At 38.5% G+C, this 23,346-nt stretch overlaps 1 protein-coding gene across 2 annotated transcripts; it reads left to right on the top strand.

The window, feature by feature from the left end:
* Positions 1-7,691: 7,691 nt before the first annotated feature.
* cd99l2 (CD99 molecule-like 2) lies at positions 7,692-23,298 on the top strand. 2 transcript variants are annotated; one of them, XM_079589664.1, is made up of 11 exons: positions 7,692-7,943; positions 10,656-10,706; positions 10,853-10,900; positions 13,307-13,375; positions 14,586-14,666; positions 15,319-15,360; positions 19,636-19,707; positions 19,815-19,877; positions 19,964-20,083; positions 20,161-20,226; positions 20,592-23,298. In XM_079589664.1, the coding sequence occupies exons 1-11, from the start codon at positions 7,883-7,885 to the stop codon at positions 20,651-20,653; spliced, it is 735 nt and encodes a 244-aa protein (XP_079445790.1). In that variant the 5' UTR covers positions 7,692-7,882; the 3' UTR covers positions 20,654-23,298. The 2 variants fall into 2 exon arrangements, with proteins under 2 accessions (XP_079445790.1, XP_079445791.1); XM_079589665.1 differs by lacking the exon at positions 15,319-15,360.
* The last annotated feature ends 48 nt before the right edge of the window (positions 23,299-23,346 follow it).

The raw sequence follows: 23,346 nt of genomic DNA on the forward strand, positions 1-23,346 counted from the left end.
ACAATTTCTGTAAAACCTTACACAAGTTCAGGCAGTTTGACACACACATATCACTGTGATACATTTGTGTTGCAAAACACTAAGCACAAGATGCAAAAGACAACATTGCCCGTGATGTGGACAAAGTCCTCAGGCCATGCTAGCAGGAAGACATGATGCTGAAGCAGAATCAATCTCTCATTAACCTTGATTATGTAGTTGTACAACTTAAAGTATTTGAGTGTAACGTAACATGCTTTTCATTTAGTTTTAATTTGACCTTTTTGGCTTTTGCAGTTGGACAGAAGTATTTATAGTATGCAAGTGCTGAATATACAGACATTCAATAGGCTTACTATTCAATATTCAGTACAATACTATATTTGCAGTGCATACAGTGTACAATATATTAATCTTACTCAGTTGCAATTACTATTCTTTTTTTATGTAATTACAATTTTTTTAACTGTATACAATATAATTTTAACATTCAGGATGCTGCGTTCTCCCTTTCTTGATGCAGTGTCTAATGAATTATCTGTATTGCTTATAATATTGACTCGTGTGTAAGAAATGGTCTGCCTCGATCCAGATTCCTCTCCAAAGAATATTTTAGAATGAGTTCATCCCCAAAATGGCTTAATTATCATATAGATGAATAAAATCAACAGTTATATTGTTTCTGCACCATTTGGGTTGATCACATCCTGAGCAAATGGTCATCAATTGTAGAATGGAATGGGTGTGCGACAGAGAACCACCTCAGACAATGGAGTGTCTCAACTTCATTAACATACAGACCACAGCTGTTAAAACAAGAGCAACTTCATTTACATTAGAGTGGTAAACTGTAACAGGATAAAAGGTTTGAGATTGGGATGTTCTAGGTTCATTCTGACGCTGAGGTGCTTCATCTGACCCAAGGTGCTTCATGTACTTTGTCACTGCAATAAACTTAATCTTTGAGATCTTCAACATCCACATATTTTTTTCTTACACGTGTGTGTATGATCTGAAAGCATTGTTTGATTTTGAGTACAGGCCGGGGAAATGGTTTTGAAGCAATTGTTTGACTTTGCCAGAAGAGTCAATGGTTTTGTAAGTTTAGTTTTGAAAATTTGGATTTGTGTTTAATCAAGGCTGCTATCTATCTATCTATCTATCTATCTATCTATCTATCTATCTATCTATCTATCTATCTATCTATCTATCTATCTATCTATCTATCTATCTATCTATCTATCTATCTATCTATCTATCTATCCATCTATCTGAAACATGCTAGCAATGTGATGACACTTACTAGCAACTGCATAGCAACATCCTAGCAACCCCTTAGAATACCTTAGCAACACCCTAGCAACCACTCTGTCTACCTTAGCAACCGCAAAGCAACCAATCCAAATACCCTAGCAACCGCATAGCAACCAACCTGAATACCCTAGCAACCGCATAGCAACCACCCTGCGTACCTTAGCAACCACCCAGAATATCCTAGCAACCAGCCCAAGTACCCTAGCAACCACCTTGAGTACCATAGAAACCACACAGCAACACCCTAGCAACCAGGCCAAATACCCTAGCAACCACCCAGAGTACCTTAGCAACCGCATAGCACCACCCTACCAACCATCCTGAGTACCCTAGCAACCACATAGCAACACCCTAGCAACAACCCCAAATACCTTAGCGATCGCATAACAACACCATATCTATCTGATATTTTAAATCTATTTTTCTTTATATCTGTCAAAAAGGGTTAGGGAAAGGGAAGCAAAGGGTTATTCTAACTTTTTAAAACTTTAAACTATTTCAAACTTAAAACCTGTAAACTTAAAGCTGTTAAAACTTCTTGAAACTTTCAGGTCCAGCTTTCTAAAGCCAAATCTGTCTGGGGTTTCCTCTGACAGTCCAGTCTTTGTTCAATGTGTCTTTGTTTGTGTTGTGCTTGAGCACATGGCTCTGTCTTTGTTTGTGTTGGCCATGTGCTCCTCTGTTCCTGCCTCCTTGTTTTCAATTACAACGCCCTCTTGTTTAGTCATTGATGAGTCCTCGTTGGTCTGAGTGTGCTCACCGGTTATTTGTCTAAGTGTGCTCACCTGTTCCTCATGCTCTCAGCTCCCTTTATGATGTGTTCTGTTTCCCTCATGTTTTACCAGTTCGTTGTAATTGAGTGTGTTGTGTGACCTGTTACTTATTGCCCATTGTTCCAGTTGTGGATTTCGTTGAATGTTGTTCCTGTCTATGTTTCCTGTTGTGTGGGTCAAGTCAGTTTTTGTGCTTCGTTCCTTGTCTTCTGTTGAATTGTATTCACCTCCTCTCCCACTATCTCTTGTCCTGGCTGCTGTGTGTCTCAAACTGTTTAAACTCATTCTGCTCATTCTGAGGTATCTCTCACTGTCTCATGACAGAACGAACTGGCCAACATTGGACTCAGCAGAATGAGAATCAGAATCCTGCCACCTGCTAACATTCGAGAGAGACGGGCCCGTCGTCATGGGCTTGGATGTGGGGGCTTTTGCCCAGTTTTTTTTGGACCATGGCTGTGGGGCTAGATTATAATGATCTTGCTCTCAAGGACATCTTTAACGCCTGCTTAGATGAACCCCTGCCTGCATAGGAGATTGATGCTCTCAGGATTCTGGATTTCTGGGGTTTCTCCTTGGCCATCGCAGTTATTGGGGAATGCCAAGTCGACCAGAATCTGCCTGCAGCAATCACCCTCCACTTCTGTTATGCAAGAGCCAGTCAAGTCATCCTCTGTCTTCTTTCAGTCAGTCAAGTCAGTTGCAGCCACGCCGGAGGCTTCCACCATCATGCCTGCCACCAGATCGGTCTCAGGGCGGGGAAGACTAATATCCAGCATGGCGGATCCACCGCTGATGTCAGCGCGTCCAGCCAGCATTTCAAGGCCAGCACTCTCAAGCCTGCTGGCAGCATCGCCCTCAAGCCCGCCAACCTCAGCACAGTCTGTTCCAGAAAGAAAAAATCCCCAGTCTGTTCCAGCCACCCCAGAGTCAGTGGAGAGTGCTGCAGGTACTACAGAGACGGTCAAGCACACATTGTTGACCCGACGAAAGCGGAGGAAAAAAAAGGCCTGTGCTGTGCAGTCCAATTCCCTTACTTCTCAAGTTCCAAGTTCAATGGTTCCCGAAGCTTCTAGTCCAGTGAAATTATCGTCCAAGCCGCTTGCTGTTCCTGTCAAGTCAGATATAGGTGTACTAGCCAGCCATGTCATTCCCACAGACTCAGGCCCTACCAACCTGTGGCACAGAGGCAGTTTTTGCCAGTCCTGTCATGATCAGGGAGGCCATTCCTAAGTAGCCTGCTGTCGTGGCCACGGAGGCCTTCTCTGAATGTCTTGTAAGTCTTGTCAAGTCCACAGAAATGATTCCTGCCAAACCTGTCATGGCCACAGAGTGTGAAAATCCTGAAAGTAAATTTACAGAGCTCAGTCCTGAGAGAGCAGTTCCCGAGCCTGCTTCAGAGGAAGCTGTTCCCGAGCCGCTCCTGACAGAGCAGTTCCTGAGCACGCTTCAGAGGAAGCTGTTGCCGAGCCCGGTCCTAAAAGAGCAGTTCCTGAGCCCGCTTCACAGGAAGCTGTTTCCGAGTCTGCTTCACAGGAAGCTGTTCCCGAGTCTGCTTCACAGGAAGCTGTTTCCGAGTCTGCTTCACAGGAAGCTGTTTCCGAGTCTGCTTCACAGGAAGCTGTTCCCGAGTCTGCTGCAGAGAGTTGCAGTGTCGGCTCCAGCTCCTGTGGACATTTCTGAATCAATGTTTAAGCCTAATCCTGCTACCCTAGGGCACCCCAGACTCTGTCTCTGAACCTAGTTCCAAAACCTTCACCTTTCCTGCCACTTCAGTCATCGCCCCTGAATCTGTCAAGCCCAATTGGAAGTCCAAACCATTTTGGCCGGTTCCTGTACCTAAGGGTGCCTTTAAAATAATAGTAGATAATAGTTTAAATGGGTGCTTCAAGTTCCCATCCCACCCTCTATGTTTCCTGGTTATGGCTTCCCTAAACTGGCACTTCCCACCGCTTCATCCCTCCCTCTGTGTTTCCTGGCCAGTTTGGGACTTCCATGTTAACACCCCACCCTCATATTTTGCCAGTTCGTTGTAATTGAGTGTGTTGTGCTACCTCTTACTTGCTTTTCAAACAGTTTAGACTCATTCTGCGCTTGAGTCCTCTCTCACTATTTCGTGACAAACTCATCTAGTTAAAATGAAATTGATCAAAATAAAACATTGAATAAAAAAGTTAAAAAAATTGTTTTTTACCTGCATGTCATGTGACCATTACTGACATCAGGAACTCAATTTTATTATTGACTTAACTTACTTCAAGTAAATATATTAGGGAAGAGGTTCAGCTGACAAAAAAAAGTTTAGGAATGTAAATATGAAATGATGTGAATTTGTACATTTGAATGTGCTTGAAAGACAAAAGCCTTTGAGAGACAGCAATACAGTGTTTGTTAAGAGCTGATTAGATATGCAATGTTAAGAAAACACTTCCTAAAAGTGAAATGATTTCTATAAATGCAGTGATCAAATGATGTCTCTAAGTTTTCAGTGATTGACTTATGACTGGTGCCTGGTCTGAATGTGCGAATACACAAATACCTGGAAGACGTTCTGAATGTAGATAAGCAGTAGACTTTCATAGAAAGGAAAATATTAAATATAACAAAGAAGTGTAATCAATGAATTATGAATAATGTACTGCCATTGTAAGAATAACAATGTAATAAAATAGAAAATAGTCATTCATTCATTTCATGTATTAGCCTATAGGCCTACAGGAAAGGTTAAAAGTAACATTAAGGTACCTACAATTTAAACAAGCCTGACTCATTTTAAAAACTGATTTAGGCTATGTTCTGCAGAACATAAAACACCATTTACAGCACATGAAATCAAAAACAGTCATACTAGACAGCCCAAACGACTAAAAATAACAATACAAACAGTGTAAACAGGACTCGGGCAATAAATAAACAATCAGTCTGATTATGAGTAGACCTATTTTAAAATGTAACAATCTAATTACAAAAAGTAGCTACTTTTTGGCAACAAAAAAAAAGACTGAGCGGCAGCGTTTGTTTTCAGCGTGAATGCCGCGAAAAACACACACAACACATCTAAAACGGGAAAGAGCTTTGAGATTGTCTGTAGCTAAGCTACAGATAGATTTGACAAGACATCTGAGGTAGGTTATATTTTTAGAGTGCCGAAAGCTACAGAAAAGAGAAGCAAATGGATAGTTGCAGTTCATAGAAACAACTGGACTCCAGGCAGCGAATGGTGGATTTGCTTTTATCATTTTGTGTCAACAATATGCTGGGGTAAAATCATACCCTATATATTATATTGTTATTTATTGTATTAACAACTCATCAATTAAATATTTACCATCGTTAATATTATTTAACCAAATAAACATTGACAAATGGACGATAAGACGATATATAACATTGATATACGTGACATTTAGACCTACCTATAGCCTAATATATTGTAAGCGCTCACAGGCAAATTTGCTATTTTCCCGGCGTCAAAATCAGGCAAAATTTGATGTAAACATTTTATGTTAGGAAACAGGATTCATGGCTGCATGTCAATATCCACGGATCACTGGATCTTTGGTAAGTTGTAAGGAACACTATCGAGTCCAACCTTTAGTTTGAACTGATAATCGTTTGTTTTACTCGCGATTTCGCAGTTTCCCCTATTAAATCCAGTCATGCAGCTCTTTTGCCACTCAGTCCGGCTGAGGGGACGTGTTCATGCGGGAAAGTGACGTCAATGCATAAAGTGCTATATAAATAAAGGTGACTTGACTTGACTTTTGCCTGAAAAGAGCAAGACTAAGCAATGACATAAAACTGATATTTTGACTTTTACTTGCCCAACTTCAGCTTATTTTCTAAAATTTTACACAATGATTATTACATGTTTTGTTCATCATGGTGAACTTATGAATTTTTAAGCCTAAAACAATAAAAAGTAAAAAGCTAAACATAGGCTATATGATGAACACGGTCACATGAATTTAACATCATCGCTAAGCTTCCAATAACATTTTCAGTCTTCATTTAACATTTCCCCTGAAAGTTTGCATTAATAGTTTGCAAGAGCGTGATTATAAACACAACGAGGCTGTTAAAGTGGACTAGTCACTAGTGAGTAGATGAGTTTACGTGTTCAATGTGACAATGTTTCTTGTCCCAGCCAAGTAGTCCCATTTAGACAACTGTTAGCTGTCTATGTCTTCATGTTTTCAATGTAAAATCAGGGGTAGCCTATAATGAATTATATAGAACAAAAAATGGAAATATATTGAGGTTGTTAACATAAAAAATGAAATAAAAATTACTTTGTATTGACGGAGCCGGAAGTGCTAAAATACTATTGTTTCTGGGTTTTGGACAACAAAATGTTGTCATCCCTATAGGGTTGGCAAAAACCTTATAGGCCACGTTCTGTTTTTCTGACTGTTCCAAAATTTTGATTGTTCTCCATTGTGATATGACTTCCTTAAACTCTTTCAAATCCCAAATAAAAATGGTATTTTATTTCTGTTTGCTTTGTAATTATAGCTTGTTTGCATAAAAAGTTTTACATTTTAAGTAAATGTAAAACAAGAGAACCAAATGTGATACTGTATATGATCTATAATGCACCACTTATGCACCCATTTTAAATGGGATGTTGTTTCTGCAAGCTTACCACAATGAACACACTGGATGAGTCGCTGTGGCTCTTTTGATTTGCATAACATTTATGTTTTATTGACTTGCTGTACTGCAGATATAACATAAGTAATTTCAACTCTCATTAATGAAGTTGACTTGCTATAATCTTTCAGAAGTCAATGAGAACATCAAAACTCAAGAGTAAATGCAAACACACCTGTATCCATGCCTTCCATTACCATAGTGGTTCATAAAAAACACTTAAAAAAGTAGTTTAAAAACTCTAGACTGAAACCCGCAAATGACCATATTCTGAGTTAATGACTGACAATTAGGCTACACATACTGCTAACAACAATACAGTGTCTAGTCACAATTAACAATCCAAAATATAACTTTAAACTAAGTGTCTGATAATATCAAAATAGATATAGTAGACCTGAAATTATACATTTAAGAATCTGCAGGATTTTAACTGGCTTTTATTTTTGTCCAAGCCTTTTTTTAAATTATTACTTTATAGCCTAGGCTAGCCTACTGTTCGTTTACTAACTATTAGTTTTTTTTTTTTCAAAAGTGAAACTAATTTCTTTATGGTAAAACTTTAATTAGCAAACACTTGAGTGCAAATAAACAGATAGGCCTACAGCCTATAAACCAGAGATCCAAGTGTCATCCCACCAAACATATAAATTATTAACTGAAGTCAATTGTGCAAGACATTTAATTATTCAGAGATGCACAATTATCCTAATTCAGTCATTCCAAGTGAATAGCCAATTGCACGAGAGAAGGTCATCTCCTCGTGCAGCCCTTCATGAACTGTAAACACATTCTTATCACGCGTATTCATTCAGCCGGTCACAAAGTTCACTAGTAGCCTATATTCGCATATTTATTTGAAGCTAAAAACAAGTAATATCGGTAGGTTCGCTTATTGTTTTGAAACAGTGTATTCCAGCGTGCTCTAAGTAAAAAGCGGAGCTGAGCTTAAGGAACCGCCCTAAAGCCGGTACTGTAACGTGATCAACACGCGGCTGTGAATCTTGTGCTCGCCCTCGCTCATTCGCACTGCAGACTGTCGCGCAGGCTTTACTGATCTAACCGAGGACCTTTACTCTTAAATTTCCCGTTAGGCCCCAAGGGCAAACAGTCATAAATACATCATCTACTGCCAATATTTAATACCATTTCGGACTTTTAACATGTGGAAGAAGCTCTCGACATGGACGCTTCTAGCGGTCTTTTCTCTGCTGGTAGTGAAAGGTAAGCGCTGCGCCCCTCTTTGTTGAACCCGGTGCCATGCCTACTTCATCAGTTTTTGTCGGCGCCGTAGGCAAGCATTGATTTAAAGCATTTAGACTTTGACTTGTATGTAGACTCTGCGTTTATTTAAAGCACTGGGTGCATTAATCACATAAATCGCCGTCTTTTGAGTTGCGTTTGAACATCTGTCTGGGTCTCGATCATCTGTCTGGGTCTAACGTTAGCCATTGCTACGGCACTGCATGCCATGTTGAGGCTCAACAAATCATTTACAGCAGTATACGAAAAAATAAAATGTATGTTTTTGATTACTTTGTGGTTTATTGCGTGGTGAGACCTTTTGAACGCGTTAAGCATATTAATGTGGATATTAAAAAAAGTGCACCTAATCTCTTGTATGTCATTTTTGTTTCACCTTGCGCAAAGATGTAGCCTAGCTAGTTAGGACAATTTAAGTTATTACCATTAATATATTTTATTCATCATTAAACAATATATAATTCACATATTTAAACGTCAATCAATCAGGTGTCTTTTTAATATGTTTCGCGTATTTCACGAGTTATCATCTTCATTTTTTTAAATGTATCATTATAGTAAATACTGTGGCATAATTTGGAATATTATTCGTTTCGTTTAATAGGGAATTAAATGTTAAATTTATGTTATGTAAAGACATTAATACATGTTTTTTTATTTTTATTTTTTTTATCTAGGCCCAATACGGTTCAGTACTGCCTAAAATTAAAATATATTCAGAGGACAATGTCATTTTCACATAGTCTAGTCTCCTCATCCTATAGCACGGTACAGGTACTTTAGGAGGCTTAGAGTCAGAGCGCATGCGCATACGAAGCCACAATGCGCCCAGGTACAGGATAGGAGTTTGGAATTTTTTGGAGACTGCGGAAGATGGGAAGATACCATCATTTTTTTTTACAGGGGGTAACGGTCCCCTCTGTTGATATGAGACACACGAGTTTAATGTCAAAGATTTCAAGCTTATTTAAGCAAAACCATGTTGGAGTATGAAAGGAATAGGTTAGCATCTTTTTCTGAGAAAGACTACTTTGAATATTGTTTAGAAGCACAGATGATGTGCATTCCACGCTCTGTTTTGTAAAATACCCCATATCTAAAGCCACAGTGAAATGAATGAGGAAAGCCACAGTCTGCAGTTCTGGCAGAGGTAAACGGCCCCTCCCTCTTTTCCCGTCAGCCACACCCCTCTGTTGTATATGGAATTAGATACATTTCCACTCCCTACCTGAAAACCATTGTATATTTATGAGCATATAGTTTTACCACTGTTTTAGGTGTTAGGTTCATGTTTAGATTTTTTTCTTTTATTCCAATATATTTGTCAATTATCTATCATCACCAGACTATCCGAATAACCAATTAAACCCAAAAAATGTTATATATATATTTATATTACGTTACGTATGTAATAAACGTATAAAGTTTATTAAAATATTATAAATTATAAAATATATTATAAACTAACATACTGTATTTAAACCCACAGGTATCTGTCCTGAAAAACAAACAAAAAACATTTGATAGATTAACTGCTGTCACATGACATATTGATCACATAACAGTGTGCCAATGCTGAGCTGGCTTTGGCACTGCTGCATGAGGGGCAGCTTTAACCTTTTAGCTATACCAATTGTGCACTAAGACAACCTATAATTGAGCAAGAAAGCCACATTAAAAAAAATAAAAAAGCAGAAGAGGCAGACAGAAAGAAGCAGACAATTGGATATATATAGATAAAGAAACAGAGAAGGATAAGACTGACCCCGGTGGATTGTTGCTCCACATTATCTGTGACCCAGTGCTAAAAATATATGGTAGACATACATTTCATAAGACATGGAGAGTTAAGTCTGGCTTATTACAAAATAAACTATTTTAGAAATATACTAGCAAAAATGACACATGGGGAAGGAATATTTGCAGAGATGTCATTGTTGTGTAGTACATTAACACAAAAGATCCTTTGTCCCTTTGTACTTGAAGAATGCATTGCTGAGCTGTCATTTTCTTGTCTTTGTTAAAATCCAGTAATGTGGCGGAACTACTGTGCAATTTGTATCATAAAAGAGTCTTTGGTCACACTTTAGATTAGGGTCAAATTCTCACTGTTAAACTAACTATTAACTATGAATTTTGCCTCAATAAACTCATAATTACTGCTTATTAATAGTTAGGAAGGCAGTTGTTAAGTTTAGGTATTGGGTAGGATTAAGAGATGTCGAATATGGTCATACAGAATAAGGCATTAATATGTGCTTTATAAGTACTAATATCCTAGTAATGTGCATGCTAATAAGCATTAGCAACTACCGGTAGTTTATAGTGAGAACTAGACCCTAAACTAAAGTGTTACCGAGTCTTTAAAGCTGGACACCAGATCTAGTTTTAATATCAGATCCAGTTTTAGCATTAGCCTCCATCTATCATCGGAGATCTTATTACAGGACCTTATACTGCCAGTATTGCTGGCAAATAAGAATATTACAGGGCTTGGATGATCTGGGGAAACAAAATGATGCATTTTTATTAATTTTATGTGCATTTGTAGTGTCTGTGCAGGCATGATTTACATAAATACAAATTGCATGCTTGTTCATGATCTGAATACTCATTTAGTGTGTTTATGCATGAGCTGCACAAATATATCTTATTTTGTTATGTGTTTTACAGGCATAAGTCAGGATTTAGAGTTGGGAGATGCACTTGAAGATGACACACCACGTAAGTAAGAAAATGATGTTGATGTAACCATGTACAGAGTATACAGCAGTATTGTCGATTTGTATAAACGGCATTGCCATAGTGCCAGACTGATTTTATTTTTGTACATTAGGCTACATGTATTTAACTTTTTTTAAATCCCACAGCTACCCAACCACCTAAAGTGGACCCAGCAGGTGGTGCAGGAGGAGCAGGTGAGAGTAATAATTGTTTGATTTAATTAATAGCACTGTGATAAGCAGTCATTGCTGTTAAATGAGCCTTTCCAAATTAAAGGTGAGGTAAGATTTTTTTAGATTAAAATACTTTCTCATCATAACTCAGTTTATTGTTCACTGAGTGCTATTAGTATGCCATTCATGGGGTTATCTCCACCAAAAGTGTAAACATTGAGCCCCCAGGCACCATTTAAACATTTAGATCTGCTCAGATCCGCAGATCTCTTTCCAGCTCAACCCAAAGGGAGAGTTTGGGGCATGGCTACTGTAGCAGTCGGAGCCAGAGGGTGTTTATCTGGTTTGGGAGCACGGCTGATATTCAGCTTCGGGTACAGAAGTGCAAGCCAAATTTCGCAGTATGTAGACCTTCAAAGATTAAACTGGTCATGAACTCGTCAAAGCAAACGGGGCGTTGCGACGCACGCAACGCGCTACAATGGACTCTTTAAAGGATTAGTTCACTTCAGAATGAACATTTTCTGATAATTTACTCACCCCCACGTCATCCAAGATATACATGTCTTTCTTTCCTCAGTCGTAAAATTTTTGAGGAAAACATTCCAGGATTTTTCTCCATATAGTGGACTGTAATGGGAGGGTGGAAGGTCCAAATTGCAGTTTTAATGCAGCTTCAAAGGGATCTACACTATCCCAGCCGATGAATAAGGGTCTTATCTAGTGAAACGATTGGTCATTTTCAACAACAAAATTTTTTATATACTTAATATATCTGTGATGCATTGCATAATCACGTTAAAAAGTCACGCGTGATATTAGGGGAGGTACCGACCTAGTGTTTACAAAGCAAACGTGCAAAGACTAAGTCAAACACCATTTACAAAAAAAATTATAAAATAAAAGGTAAAACGACGATGTCGGACTATTTTAAAGTTAGAGGAGAATATCAGATGGAGTTTTTTTGCCCTACCTTTTTTAACCGGAACACACGTGACCTTTCAACAAGATTACGCAAAGAGCGAGTGCAAGACTAGCATTTGTGGTTAAAAAGAATATACATTTTTATTTATTTTAAAAAACAAATGACTGATCGTTTTGCTAGATAAGACCCTTACTCCTCAACTGGGATCGTGTAGAGACTTTGAAGCTGCATTGAAACTGCAATTTGGACCTTCCAACTGTTGTACCCCATTGAAGTCCACTATATGGAGAACAATCCTGGAATGTTTTCTTCAAAAACCTTAATTTCTTTTCGACTGATGAAAGAAAGACATTAACATCTTGGATGTTAATGAGTAAGGGGTGAGTAAATTATCAGGAAATTTTAATTCTGAAGTGAACTGATCCTTTAATTCAACATCATCATGCACTCGTTCAGAAAGACAAATGTTCCAGTTTATATTGTTTACTTTGACGTGTCCAGTATAGACAGGCCTAAATAGTTGTGGCGCATCATGTCAGATACATTAGATGGGTTTATTATAAGCGAGGCGCTCGCGTTCATTCTGGACTGAGTGTTAGCCTACTCAATTGCCTACTCATGACACATTGCAACACAGCTAAAAGTTTTCCTAACACCGTGTCTACACCAATAGAACCCATCATTCTCAGTGATGTTGTCTACACTGAAAGGGCTGCGACGCGACACAACAAATCCCTGACAGTAAACTGATGCCTCTTTCTATTTATGACGTACTCCAAGCACTCACAATACTTCTCATAGGAAGGACAAATGGATTTGCAACGGTCGCTTTGTCGCGTCCAGTGTAGACAGCTTCTAGCTGTTGTGCGGCGCTTCAACAGTTGCGTCCGGTGTTGACGCGGTGTAATATGTCAAAAGTAGCCTACTTTTACCTGTTGAGACATGCACAAGCACCCATAAGAGCTGTCTTTGTGATGTTTGAGTTGAGGGAAGCACGACGCACGAAAGGAGTGGCTTCTCACTGCAGAACCAATGGGCGGAGCTTGACGTCTGTGGCGAGCAGGACGAGGTCGAGGGACGTGAGAGCGACGCGAGGTCTCGTATCTCTCACGGAGGAGCGGAAGCATTAAATGAGGAGCGACGACCGCTCTCACGCCGCTCTCACATCCCTTGACCTCGTCCTGCTCGCCACAACATCCAGCCCTCCTCACTGGACGAGATGGGGGAGCTGGACAGTCCAAACACACCCTAACCCTACCTCTAAACATAACTCCACCTATTACGTCCAGAGGGGGGGAGCCGGACGTCATTTGGCGCTGCAGTGAGCAGCACTTGGGCAAAAGGGATGTTTGCAAAATATGCTGTATTTTTGTAATTCTGCAGAATCTACATACTTCACCTTTAAATTATGCGATAGTTCATCACCTTTTATGACTTTTAATCAATGGAATTTAAAACCTGATTTAAAAAGTTTGAAAGAAAGATGTTTATTTGTGCAACAGTGAAACCCAGTCCAAAACCTGCTAAGCCCACAGTCAAGGAACCAGCAAAGACCAAACCCAAACAAACAGGTGAGATGCACTTACTGTACCACAGCTTTGTTCCGCTTGAAATGAACACAAAGCAAATCCCCCTACTGACCTTCTTCAATAAACACTGGAGCTCTTGGAATCTTTGAGTGCTAAAACATATCGTTTTTATATCATGTGTTATGCTGAGTCAGCAGGACATTTATCCTGATAGATCCCAGAGATTTATCTGTGGTAAAAAAAAACAAAAAAACAAACATTGTATGGGACAGTTTAGGTTGGGGAGTAGTATATTTTTAACATTGAATGCTGCATGCCGTAAAAGAACAATTTCACAAATGCTTTTTTGTTATTAATTTTGGTGCTCACTAATCACTCTTCGTCATAGGTTTGAATACCCAGCACTCTCTGAATGTCAATTGCTTTACAATACTAACATATTAACCTCCACTAACAGAAGAGACAATCACTGATTTATTTGACGCCACCATTCGGCCTGCCCTGTTGCCCCGAACAACCCATAATCCTCTCCGAACCTCGGTTGCCCCTCGGAAAGTCCAGTCTGGTGTGTACCGTGCTGACAGTTCCCCTGTAGAACCGTTCATCGTGTTTGTGTCTGTGCGTGTTTGCATGAATATTTGTGTATTCAAAGCTAATTTTTAAAAAATGGCCAAAAATAACGTTAGATTTCATTGAGGCTAGTAAATAATGCGATCATGGATTGTTTAGCATAATTTTCTATAATACTCTAAATGTTCTTCCATATTCAGAAGAAAGAGAAAGTCCCTCCCTAATATTATTACATTATTAAAATAATGCATGCCTCTCATACAGTTTACATCAAATAAAAGCCATGACTTTCTTTAGCCGCTCTGCTCAAGTAATTTAGCTTGTGCTCATGCAATTAAAATTATAATAGAATTACAGCAGCTAAAATAAGTCATGGCCACAAGCAGGGATTTGCTGGTGTATGTCAACTCAAATCTTGTTTATTTTTTTGTAACTCAGATATTTCTGTCAAATTATCCTCTGTGTCTTATACCCCAATATCACAGCACATTATGATCACATGGGTAACGTTTGCATTTGTCTTCATTGTCATCTTGTCTTGTGACTTTGTTGAAGCATTTAAACGTTTTAGTTTGTTTCAAACATATAATATTACACAGAAACGTTTGTTTTTCATTGTTACTTAGCTGTATTAAAATTACAATTAGTTTGTAATGTCGTGAGTAATCATTTTGACTGACAGGTCTTGAGGACTTTAATCTTGAAGATGCCCTGGATCCCAACAATGACAACAGAGGAAAGGGCAAAGACTCTGGCAAAGGCGGTATGTATTTTTCTGTTTACTCGTGTTTACCTTTCTCCATATTTCATTTGTGCAATTTAGTGGTTTAGTCTTTCATCTTTAATAAGAAAAAAGTCATGTACTAACTAAGCATAAAGCTGGCTTTAAGGTTTCAACAAAGAATAATCTAAAATGTGCCTCCTTCAGATAGAACTAGCCTGCAAATCTGAGTTGTGAATGATATAGCAACTCATTTTAATAAATGGTTTAGGCCAACATAAACTGTTTCATTAGAGCAGACTTGTTTTTCTACTTCATGAAGAGGGAAGGAAATGGTGAGCTGAAATGAAGCTTTTCCTCTCAAAAGGCTGTTTCTCCAAAAAGAGATACAAAAGTAAACAAATAGCGGAGTAGGTCCAAATGGCAGATTCTCAGAAGACAGAAAAATGAGTTTAAGGCCTCTGTTTTCTATCTGAACATCAAAACATGTTGTGCGTCATCCGGTTTTCTGTAAAAGCCCATGTAATCTCTAAGGGCATCGAAGGGATAGCCAAAGGAATCACACAGTAAAGTAAGACCATAATATTGCCCTCATAATCTATCATACCACTGTGAAACTCAGGCTACTATGCTGCTAGTCAGCGTGGATTAACCCAAGCTAGCCAGGCTTGATGTCATCTCCTGTCCCTGGCAGATAAAGACATCGGAGGAGGGGGCCAACCCAATAGCAGAGGTGGTAAGAGAAATAGAGTAACATGCTTCTACCACCCGCTTCCTCTCTTTATCTTCTTGGCTGGAAGAATCACATTTTGTACACACAAATCAAAGCTGATCTCACCATTATTAAAATCTAATCGGCTTTCTGATTTCAGCACGAGCTTTTAGGGATTGAAGCATTAACCTAGTGACCACCATGACTCCTGATCTCTTGCATCTTAACTTTGCATGGATTTTTGAGTTTAATCAATCAGATTGCTAGTTCCTCTGCTTTCTCTGGATTGTATGTGGCAGTAGGGCTGGGTATATTGATACAGATTTCATACTTGATTCCAATCTTGATTCAATTAAATTTTGAATTTGATTAATTCAGAAATATTTTAGGTACATCTCAACTAATGCTGTGAACTCTGTTAGTTGGTAGTTTACTATAATATTTAAGGTTACATTTAACAACAGAGCCTGAATGATTATTCAATTGCTATTTATTTTTATATATTAATCAATACAAAAAAATACCTGCTTTATTATTTTGATTTTGCCTTGGATTCTTTGTTTTATTGGGTCAAAAAAGAAATGTCTCTGCTTTTAAATTCCGTTGTCGAAATAATTTAAATAATTTAAAAGATTTATTCGAACATACAATACATTATTGTGACATCATGAACGGGTTAAGTAAAAATAAAATTAATATGTAATATATTGTATATATTTAGCAAAATGCTCCTCATTAGAGTTTTATTTCGAGATAATTATCGTGCTATGGACCTAGAATGGCTTTCCTTGAATGGATGTAAATGACTGTTCCGTGACTCTGATTAAGCAATTACATGAGACATGATATATTTCAGTGTGTTGTCTTTCTATCAATTTTGTGTACAAGAGCTTGTTTATCTGGTTTTAACCCTTATGTGCTGTTGGGGCTGTTTTCAGCCACTATGGGGTATTTTTGAGTCTTAATTTGGCCATAACTTTTTCTGTGTTTCAGCAAATGGAATTATTTTTGGTGACAAATCTTATTTTGACACATATTTTAGGAAAATGCTTTGAAAATGTTCAAAAACTTAACAGTACACTGTGGGCAACTTCACTACCCTTTCGTTATGTTCGTGGCTGAAAACAGCCACTACTTTAAACTGCTGTAAAAATTGATCAGATAAATATTTGTTTCAATTTTTTTTTTGCATAAATCTATTAATCAACCTCAGTCCTGTTCAAAACTACTAAATGTTTAAAAAAAAAAAAAAATCAAGATTTTAACTCTTTAATTGACCGTTCGCAAAAGCCACGCCCCTTAGTTATTGTTACTACGCCCGTCAAACAATTGAGAACCATAGCCATGGCTGGGTTGAGATCCATACATTAAGTGATTGGTTTTGGATAAATGCAGCAGATATATCCTCCAGGGCACGACAGAAATATAGACAAAATAGCGCACGGGAGCACATGCACAAAACAGTTTTGTAAAATTATATATCAATAATTTTTTTTTGATCATATATCATTTTACAAAACTGTTTTGCGCATGTGCTCCCGCGCGCGCTATTTCAGTCACAACACTGCAATCAAAGGACGCGCTGAACCATTAACTCTCAATGCTGTTCTCTTCATTCATAACTCAGCCGACTGAGAAGGATATATTTGTGTAAATAGTTGTGCAACTGCGCGATCTTTGTTTTGAAGTGTAATGTTTGAGTTCCAGAGGAATTTGTTCTCTTTTTTTCCTCTTGTTTGCTGACTGATGAGGGGGCCGCAGTGCCGTAGTGAAACGGTGTTTGTACATGTAGCCTATTTTTTAATAATAGTTGCAAGCAATCATAAAATACAGCAAGTTTTAAGCCCGTGCAGACCTCACTGCCATAGGCGCATCATTTCACTATCTTGCTGAAATCGGAATGTTTGACGGAGGTCCTTCTGCTTAGTTACAGTTGCTGAGCTAGGATTGGACGAGAACCGTTCGAGGGCGGGGTTTTGCGAACGGTCAATTGCCAAATTCATAAATTATGTCACTGATTTGGGAGGGGAAAAAACACAAAATTACTTATTTTCAATATAAAATGTGATTGTGGACTGGATTTTTTTTTTTACCTTTTATCACAGTCTTGGACATGTCAAAGATTAGAAACAACATTGGTTTTGATGCATTGATAGTTTTTGTGCAGCATCAGATTTTAACTTTTTCTCCCTCATTTACTGTTCGTGGCTGTTTTTGCCTCATTGACTTCCATTATAACCACATTTTTTGATTGCAAAGCCATGACACCATATAATCATGTATTTTTGATTGTTGGTGGTTTTCCCTGTTGGGAAGAGGTAAAATTTGTAATTTTTACTGTTGATAACCAGGTGGCACCATTAACCCTTTAGATAGGCCTGTGCAAAAAGTTATATGGAGTATAATAGCATAATAAAGTGTGTGTGTGTGTGTGTGTGTGTGTGTGTGAGAACTCACCTTGATGCGTCTGAGAAAATCAAAATATGCACCTCAGCTCTCAGAACTACATGGAGTAAACAAAAACAAAGTAAGTGTGTTTATGCATCTGCTGCCTTTTGATGGTGAGAAATGCAGACTAAACAAAAACTAAGCAAGTGGATTTGAACACTTGCATGCAAGCCTGCTTGTCATTTGATGGTGAGAAGAGCAGCAAGCAACATGAGAAAGGGCTTGACTTGTAGTGAAGTTCTAGAGATGATCATGCAGCCGGACCTCTCCAGCGAGCTGCAGGATGTATTGTCTTCTCCCTCTGACACCACAGACTCAGGAGAGGCAGACCATAATTTGGATGTGGCACCCTCATCTTCCTCTCTAGCTTCCACTGAAGGCGAGGAGGATTCAGAGGATCCTGGATCTGGGTGGATTGGGAGAAACGGCGAAGTGTGGTTTTCCACCAACGCGGAGACAACTCCCTTTCTTCAGCCTGCCAGAGGCGTGACTTCTTGGCCGACGAGATGATTGACCACACACACACACACACGCACACACACTTTATTATGCTATTATACTCCATATAACTCCATGTAAAAGCCAGAAACTAAGCTTTTTTTTGCACAGGCCTATCTAAAGGGTTAATGGTGCCATCTGGTTATCAACAGTAAAAATTACAAATTACCTCTTCCCAACAGGGAAAACCACCAACAATCAAAAATGCATGATTATATGGTGTCATGGCTTTGCAATCCAAAAATGTGGTTATAATGGAAGTCAATGGGGCAAAAACAGCCACGAACAGTAAATGAGGGAGAAAAAGTTAAAATCTGATGCTGCACAAAAACTATCAATGCATCAAAACCAATGTTGTTTCTAATCTTTGACATGTCCAAGACTGTGATAAAAGGTAAAAAAAAAATCCAGTCCACAATCACATTTTATATAGAAAGTAAGTCATTTTGTGTGTTTTTCCCCCCAAATCAGTGACATAATTTATGAATTTGGCAATTAAAGAGTTAAAATCCTTTTTTTTTTTTTTTACATTTAGTAGTTTTGAACAGGACTGAGGTTGATTAATAGATTTATGCAAAAAAATATTTATCTGATAAATTTTTACAGCAGTTTAAAGTAGTTGCTGTTTTCAGCCACGAACATAACAAAAGGATGTGAATTTGAACAATGCAGGGCTTTAAGGGTTAAGACCATGGTACAGTTATCACTGTTTCCATTCTCAACACATATTCTAACACCCTTTGCATACGAGCACACACACAAAGACAAAAAAGTCTAAAATGTTCTTCTGCAACCGTCCTTATTGACCTGTCTTAAGTTTTACTCCAAAGATGATACGCAACTTGCTGTTTCTTTAACACAATATATTGTTTAAGCTAGCTCAATAAAAATTTCTATTACAATGTTTATTTTGTGCTATAACTTAGTACGGTAGTTTAAAGAGGAAGAGACGATGGGTTTCGCTCGTGCTCACTGCTGCCGTTGAACTGCATTATAAAGACCGTCAAAAAGGTACCGGTACATAAGAGATCGCCATCTAGAGGAGAAGACTGGAAATAATAGGATTGAATATTAAACAAACAGAAAATGATTGATCCATTTTAATGATCGATACTGAATTTTTAATCCAGCATTTTATTATTATTTTTTGCCCAGCCCTAATCGACAGCTCAGCTTTCTGTTTCTTGCAGGGTGCGAGGCTTTTCCATTTTTTGGGCTAACAAAAGCTTCCCCTTTAGATCTTTGGGTCTTGTTGTAATGGAAAGCTAATAGAATTTGTAAACCTCAAGACTGACCCATGCATGAGTGCTTATCGTGTTGTTCCCAAGCTAATGGTCTTTTCTAATATCTCAGGTAGTCAATTTTCAGACGATGACCTTACTGATGTGGCCGATGATAAAACCTACAATCCTGACAAAGGCAAAGGTAACTTAAACCTCCTGACAGATGCTCACATCGAGGGACTTGTCAAATATAAGAAACAATGACTGGCCAACCACAGAAGTGTAATTTCAGTGTTCACATTTCTACAGGTGGAAAAGGTGGAAGTGCCAGTAATGCCGGTGATGTGGATCCTGCTGATGAAAATAACTATGGTATGATTGAGTTCTATAGTAATTAGGGATATTAGAAGAACATTTTACATAGATCTTTTAATAGAGGCCGATGTATTAATCCCTAGACACCATGGCTGAGACTGGAACCATCGCTGGTATTGTGAGCGCTGTTGGAATGGCTCTGGTTGGCGCAGTGAGCGGCTACATCTCCTACCAGAAGAAGAAGTTTTGCTTCAGCATACAGCGTAAGGAAACACTTTTCCTTCTCAACTGTACACCACACAGCTTTTGCACATGTATCATGTGCTCCATCTCTCCACAGAGAGTCTGAATGCAGATATGGTGAAGGCAGATGCCCCAGATGCTGTCGTCGCACAGGAGCCACAAGGTACTGACTCTTGTTTAGAAGGCTAATGTCTTTATTTTACGACAAGACTTTTAGGAGCATGCGTGTTAAGGGAAATTCAGTCACTGTACTTCAAAACTTACTATTGGTGAATTGACTTGTACTCTCTTTATCAAATACATGAGTGTAGAAGAAAATAATATTAAGGAAATGCATAGTAATAATAAATTATTTGACGGTACCCAAATGGCTTTAATTAGCTTTAAATGTGTTTTATCAGTTTATTAGTAACTTTTTTTCTAGTCTGCATAATTAATTGTTTGAAAATACTTAGTAATTCTATTCTATTCTATAATGATATTCTAATATATTACATGCAAAAACACGTTATTTTCCTCCTACTCCAGTTCAACAAACTCTTCTCCAGCCTCCCAACGCTGAGCCGCCGACAGAGGAAAATGCGGTGTAATCTGTCCAAACTGAAGAGGGCGCAGTTCGAAATCGTTGTTCTCCTATTTGAATGCCACTGTATTTCCCAGCAGAGCACATTTGCACCACAACGCCCTTTTTTTAAGTACCAATGTGACTGTTGAAATCAACCTTAAACATAGTGTAATGTCTTTTAATGAAGTATATTCCATCTGTTCACGTGCAACAATGCTAGTAAGCCTGTTTGCAATAATACTGCTATGAAATGGAAAACACCTAAAAATGAAATTTTAGCACGATCTGCTGAGGCCCCAGAAATCAAACTCGGGTCTTTTTAAGGAGCCCATACAAAAAAGTCCCACACATACTGCGCTACAGTCTTATTGTTTGTCAAATCAGCTCATCATTTCTATTGTGCAGAAATGCATATTAAACGGTGAGACAACTGATTGATCCAAGGTTTACAAAAAACGGCTGATTGGATAATCATAGAATTATGCTTTTATTGGTCAATAATGTGTTTTTCTTTTGTTTTCACGGCAAGACAGGCTTATCAGATTGGTTGTTATGGTATCTGCAAGGTGATGAAGGATTTGTGAAGGATTCGTTTGTTTGTTTTAACATGATCTGTATATATTTGCCTTGCTTTCACAGAGCAATGTGAAAAGATTGTTACACATATATATGCAGGTTTTTGTGTCTTAGCTAACTTTTTACTAGAGTGACTTTTTGAGAAGAAAAAAAACATTTGACGCTAAAGTCAGAAACTAACCGACAGCTGCTTCCTTCTAAATTGCTTTTTTTGTTTGTTTTTGTAATGACTAAAATGGGTCTAACTGTGAAGATGTGACGTGTGTTGATGAAGAAACTGCTTTTGTGCGTGTTTAGTTGGTTGTCAGTGGTTGCGATTTTGCTTTTGAGGAATAGATCATTTCGGCATGATCAAAATGACTAGATACATTAGCGTGAAGTAACTTGTGGGTGAAAGTAACCAAACTTTGTGTTTTCATGTTAGCGCAATACTTAAGCAGTGTAGTAACTCTCGCATCGCTTATTCTGATCGATTGCCTTTTTGGGGGATTTTAAGGGATTAATGTGCTTGTATATCGCGTACTGTTTCCAAGTTTGTACTCGAACCGTTGTATCAGTGTATCTCTATTTACACTTGTAGCAGTAAAGGTACATAAACGTTTGTGCCCCCCAGTCATTTTGAATTATGGGGAGTAGTTTTTCGCCCAAGCTTAGTGTTTGTATCGTTTCTAGCATGTTTGAGCGTTAGCTTTGAGACTTTATAGAGAATTGTTGCACCCTTCCTAGTTTTGCTATTGCCTTAATGAGTCCCTATAGCTGCTTTCCCGTTTTGCTAATTTTCCCACCCTGTTTGGGTCTGGCGTTTGTACCACAGAGCTTGACCGGACCCTTCATTTCTTCTCATTTGGAAGGCCACCACCTGGAACTAGCAAGCAGAGTTAGCAAAACTGGATTGAAAAGCAGCTCAGTCCTTACCATCCTCTCCCTGACTTGAGATCCTCCAGATTTTCCTGTAGCTGTTGTTTTTCACTGTGAATTCAGGTGCACCTTTGTTACTCCCAACCTAAGCCCCTGCCAATGGTGCTTTCCTTCCCAATGCCTTACCACACTAACATTAGGGAAGACACGCTAGCTAACTTACACGGCACTAACAGTCACGACCATTAGAAGGGCTGCCTCACTTGAATGTCTACAAACCAGACGTACCAGGTTAAGTACGTTGTTCTAATTCAAAGGTGTGGTCACATTCGCCGAGCTCCGAAACAAGGTCCATCGGTAAATCTAGAGAAGCATGAAGCGCTCTCTTAGAAGTCAGTGAGAAACCGCAAGGCTTTCTGTTGGTCATGGTGTATTTGTGTGACAAACTTTAACGCAGAAATCTTTTGATTCATATTAAAATGGCCGGATTTCGCATACGAAAATTTGCCGAACAATAGTAAATGTGACCGCACCTTAACACTATTGCAGTTTGAACACATCTGAAATATTGTTAACTCACATGCCCTACATGAAGTAGATTTATAAGTCTTGCAAATGGTGATGTCAGAAACCCAGCTGCGCAGAATGTTCCCTGGTACTTTCCTTTAAACGGCACGTTCTACCAAGGCTTTTGTACAGTATCTAGGGTGAAAACAGAATGTTAGCTGAATGTAACTTTTTACTACTTTGGCTACCAGAACAATGTAGCTTTTTTTTGGTGCTACACTTGTCAGAAATGAAGAACACCAAAGATGAAATGTGATGGTTTTGCCTTTTTGCATGTTCTTTGACTTTGGTGTGAGTCTTGTGGAATGAATTTGAAACCGCTGAGTAAAAGATACAACAGTCTCGTTGAGGCAAGAAATTCACAAGTGTCTTGAACATTTTCGTCAACATTATCATCCGTTTGTGTTGAACTGTTATCAGATTTGTTGTTGGACACATGGTGTGACTGTTAAAAACCTCCCTAATTCTTTCAATTGACCTAAATCTATTGAATCTGCATTTCTGGGTACTATATGGTGGATGTTTAGTTTGTAAGGATCTCTGGGCTCTCTGGTGTCGTTTGGCCAGTATAGTTGCAATTTTGTCAAAACAAGGGTGTATGTGCTGAACTGTACAGATATGCATGTTTTGGATTCTAGCTGTAGATATTAAAAGTTTTTTTTTCTTGTGTACTGGGTTTATTTATGAAATGTGAAATTGGAAATGAAGTTTCTGAAG

This window comes from Phoxinus phoxinus, assembly GCF_949152265.1.
Source record: "Phoxinus phoxinus genome assembly, chromosome: 2".
Classification (NCBI taxonomy): Eukaryota; Metazoa; Chordata; class Actinopteri; order Cypriniformes; family Leuciscidae; genus Phoxinus; species Phoxinus phoxinus.

Bases quoted from the DNA above. Each gene is read 5' to 3' on its own strand.
- cd99l2 (XM_079589664.1), top strand. From the start codon at position 7,883: ATGTGGAAGAAGCTCTCGACATGGACGCTTCTAGCGGTCTTTTCTCTG. The intron at 10,901-13,306 runs GTGAGAGTAATA...TTTGTGCAACAG, and splicing joins AGGTGGTGCAGGAGGAGCAG to TGAAACCCAGTCCAAAACCT. The intron at 20,084-20,160 runs GTAAGGAAACAC...ATCTCTCCACAG, and splicing joins GTTTTGCTTCAGCATACAGC to AGAGTCTGAATGCAGATATG.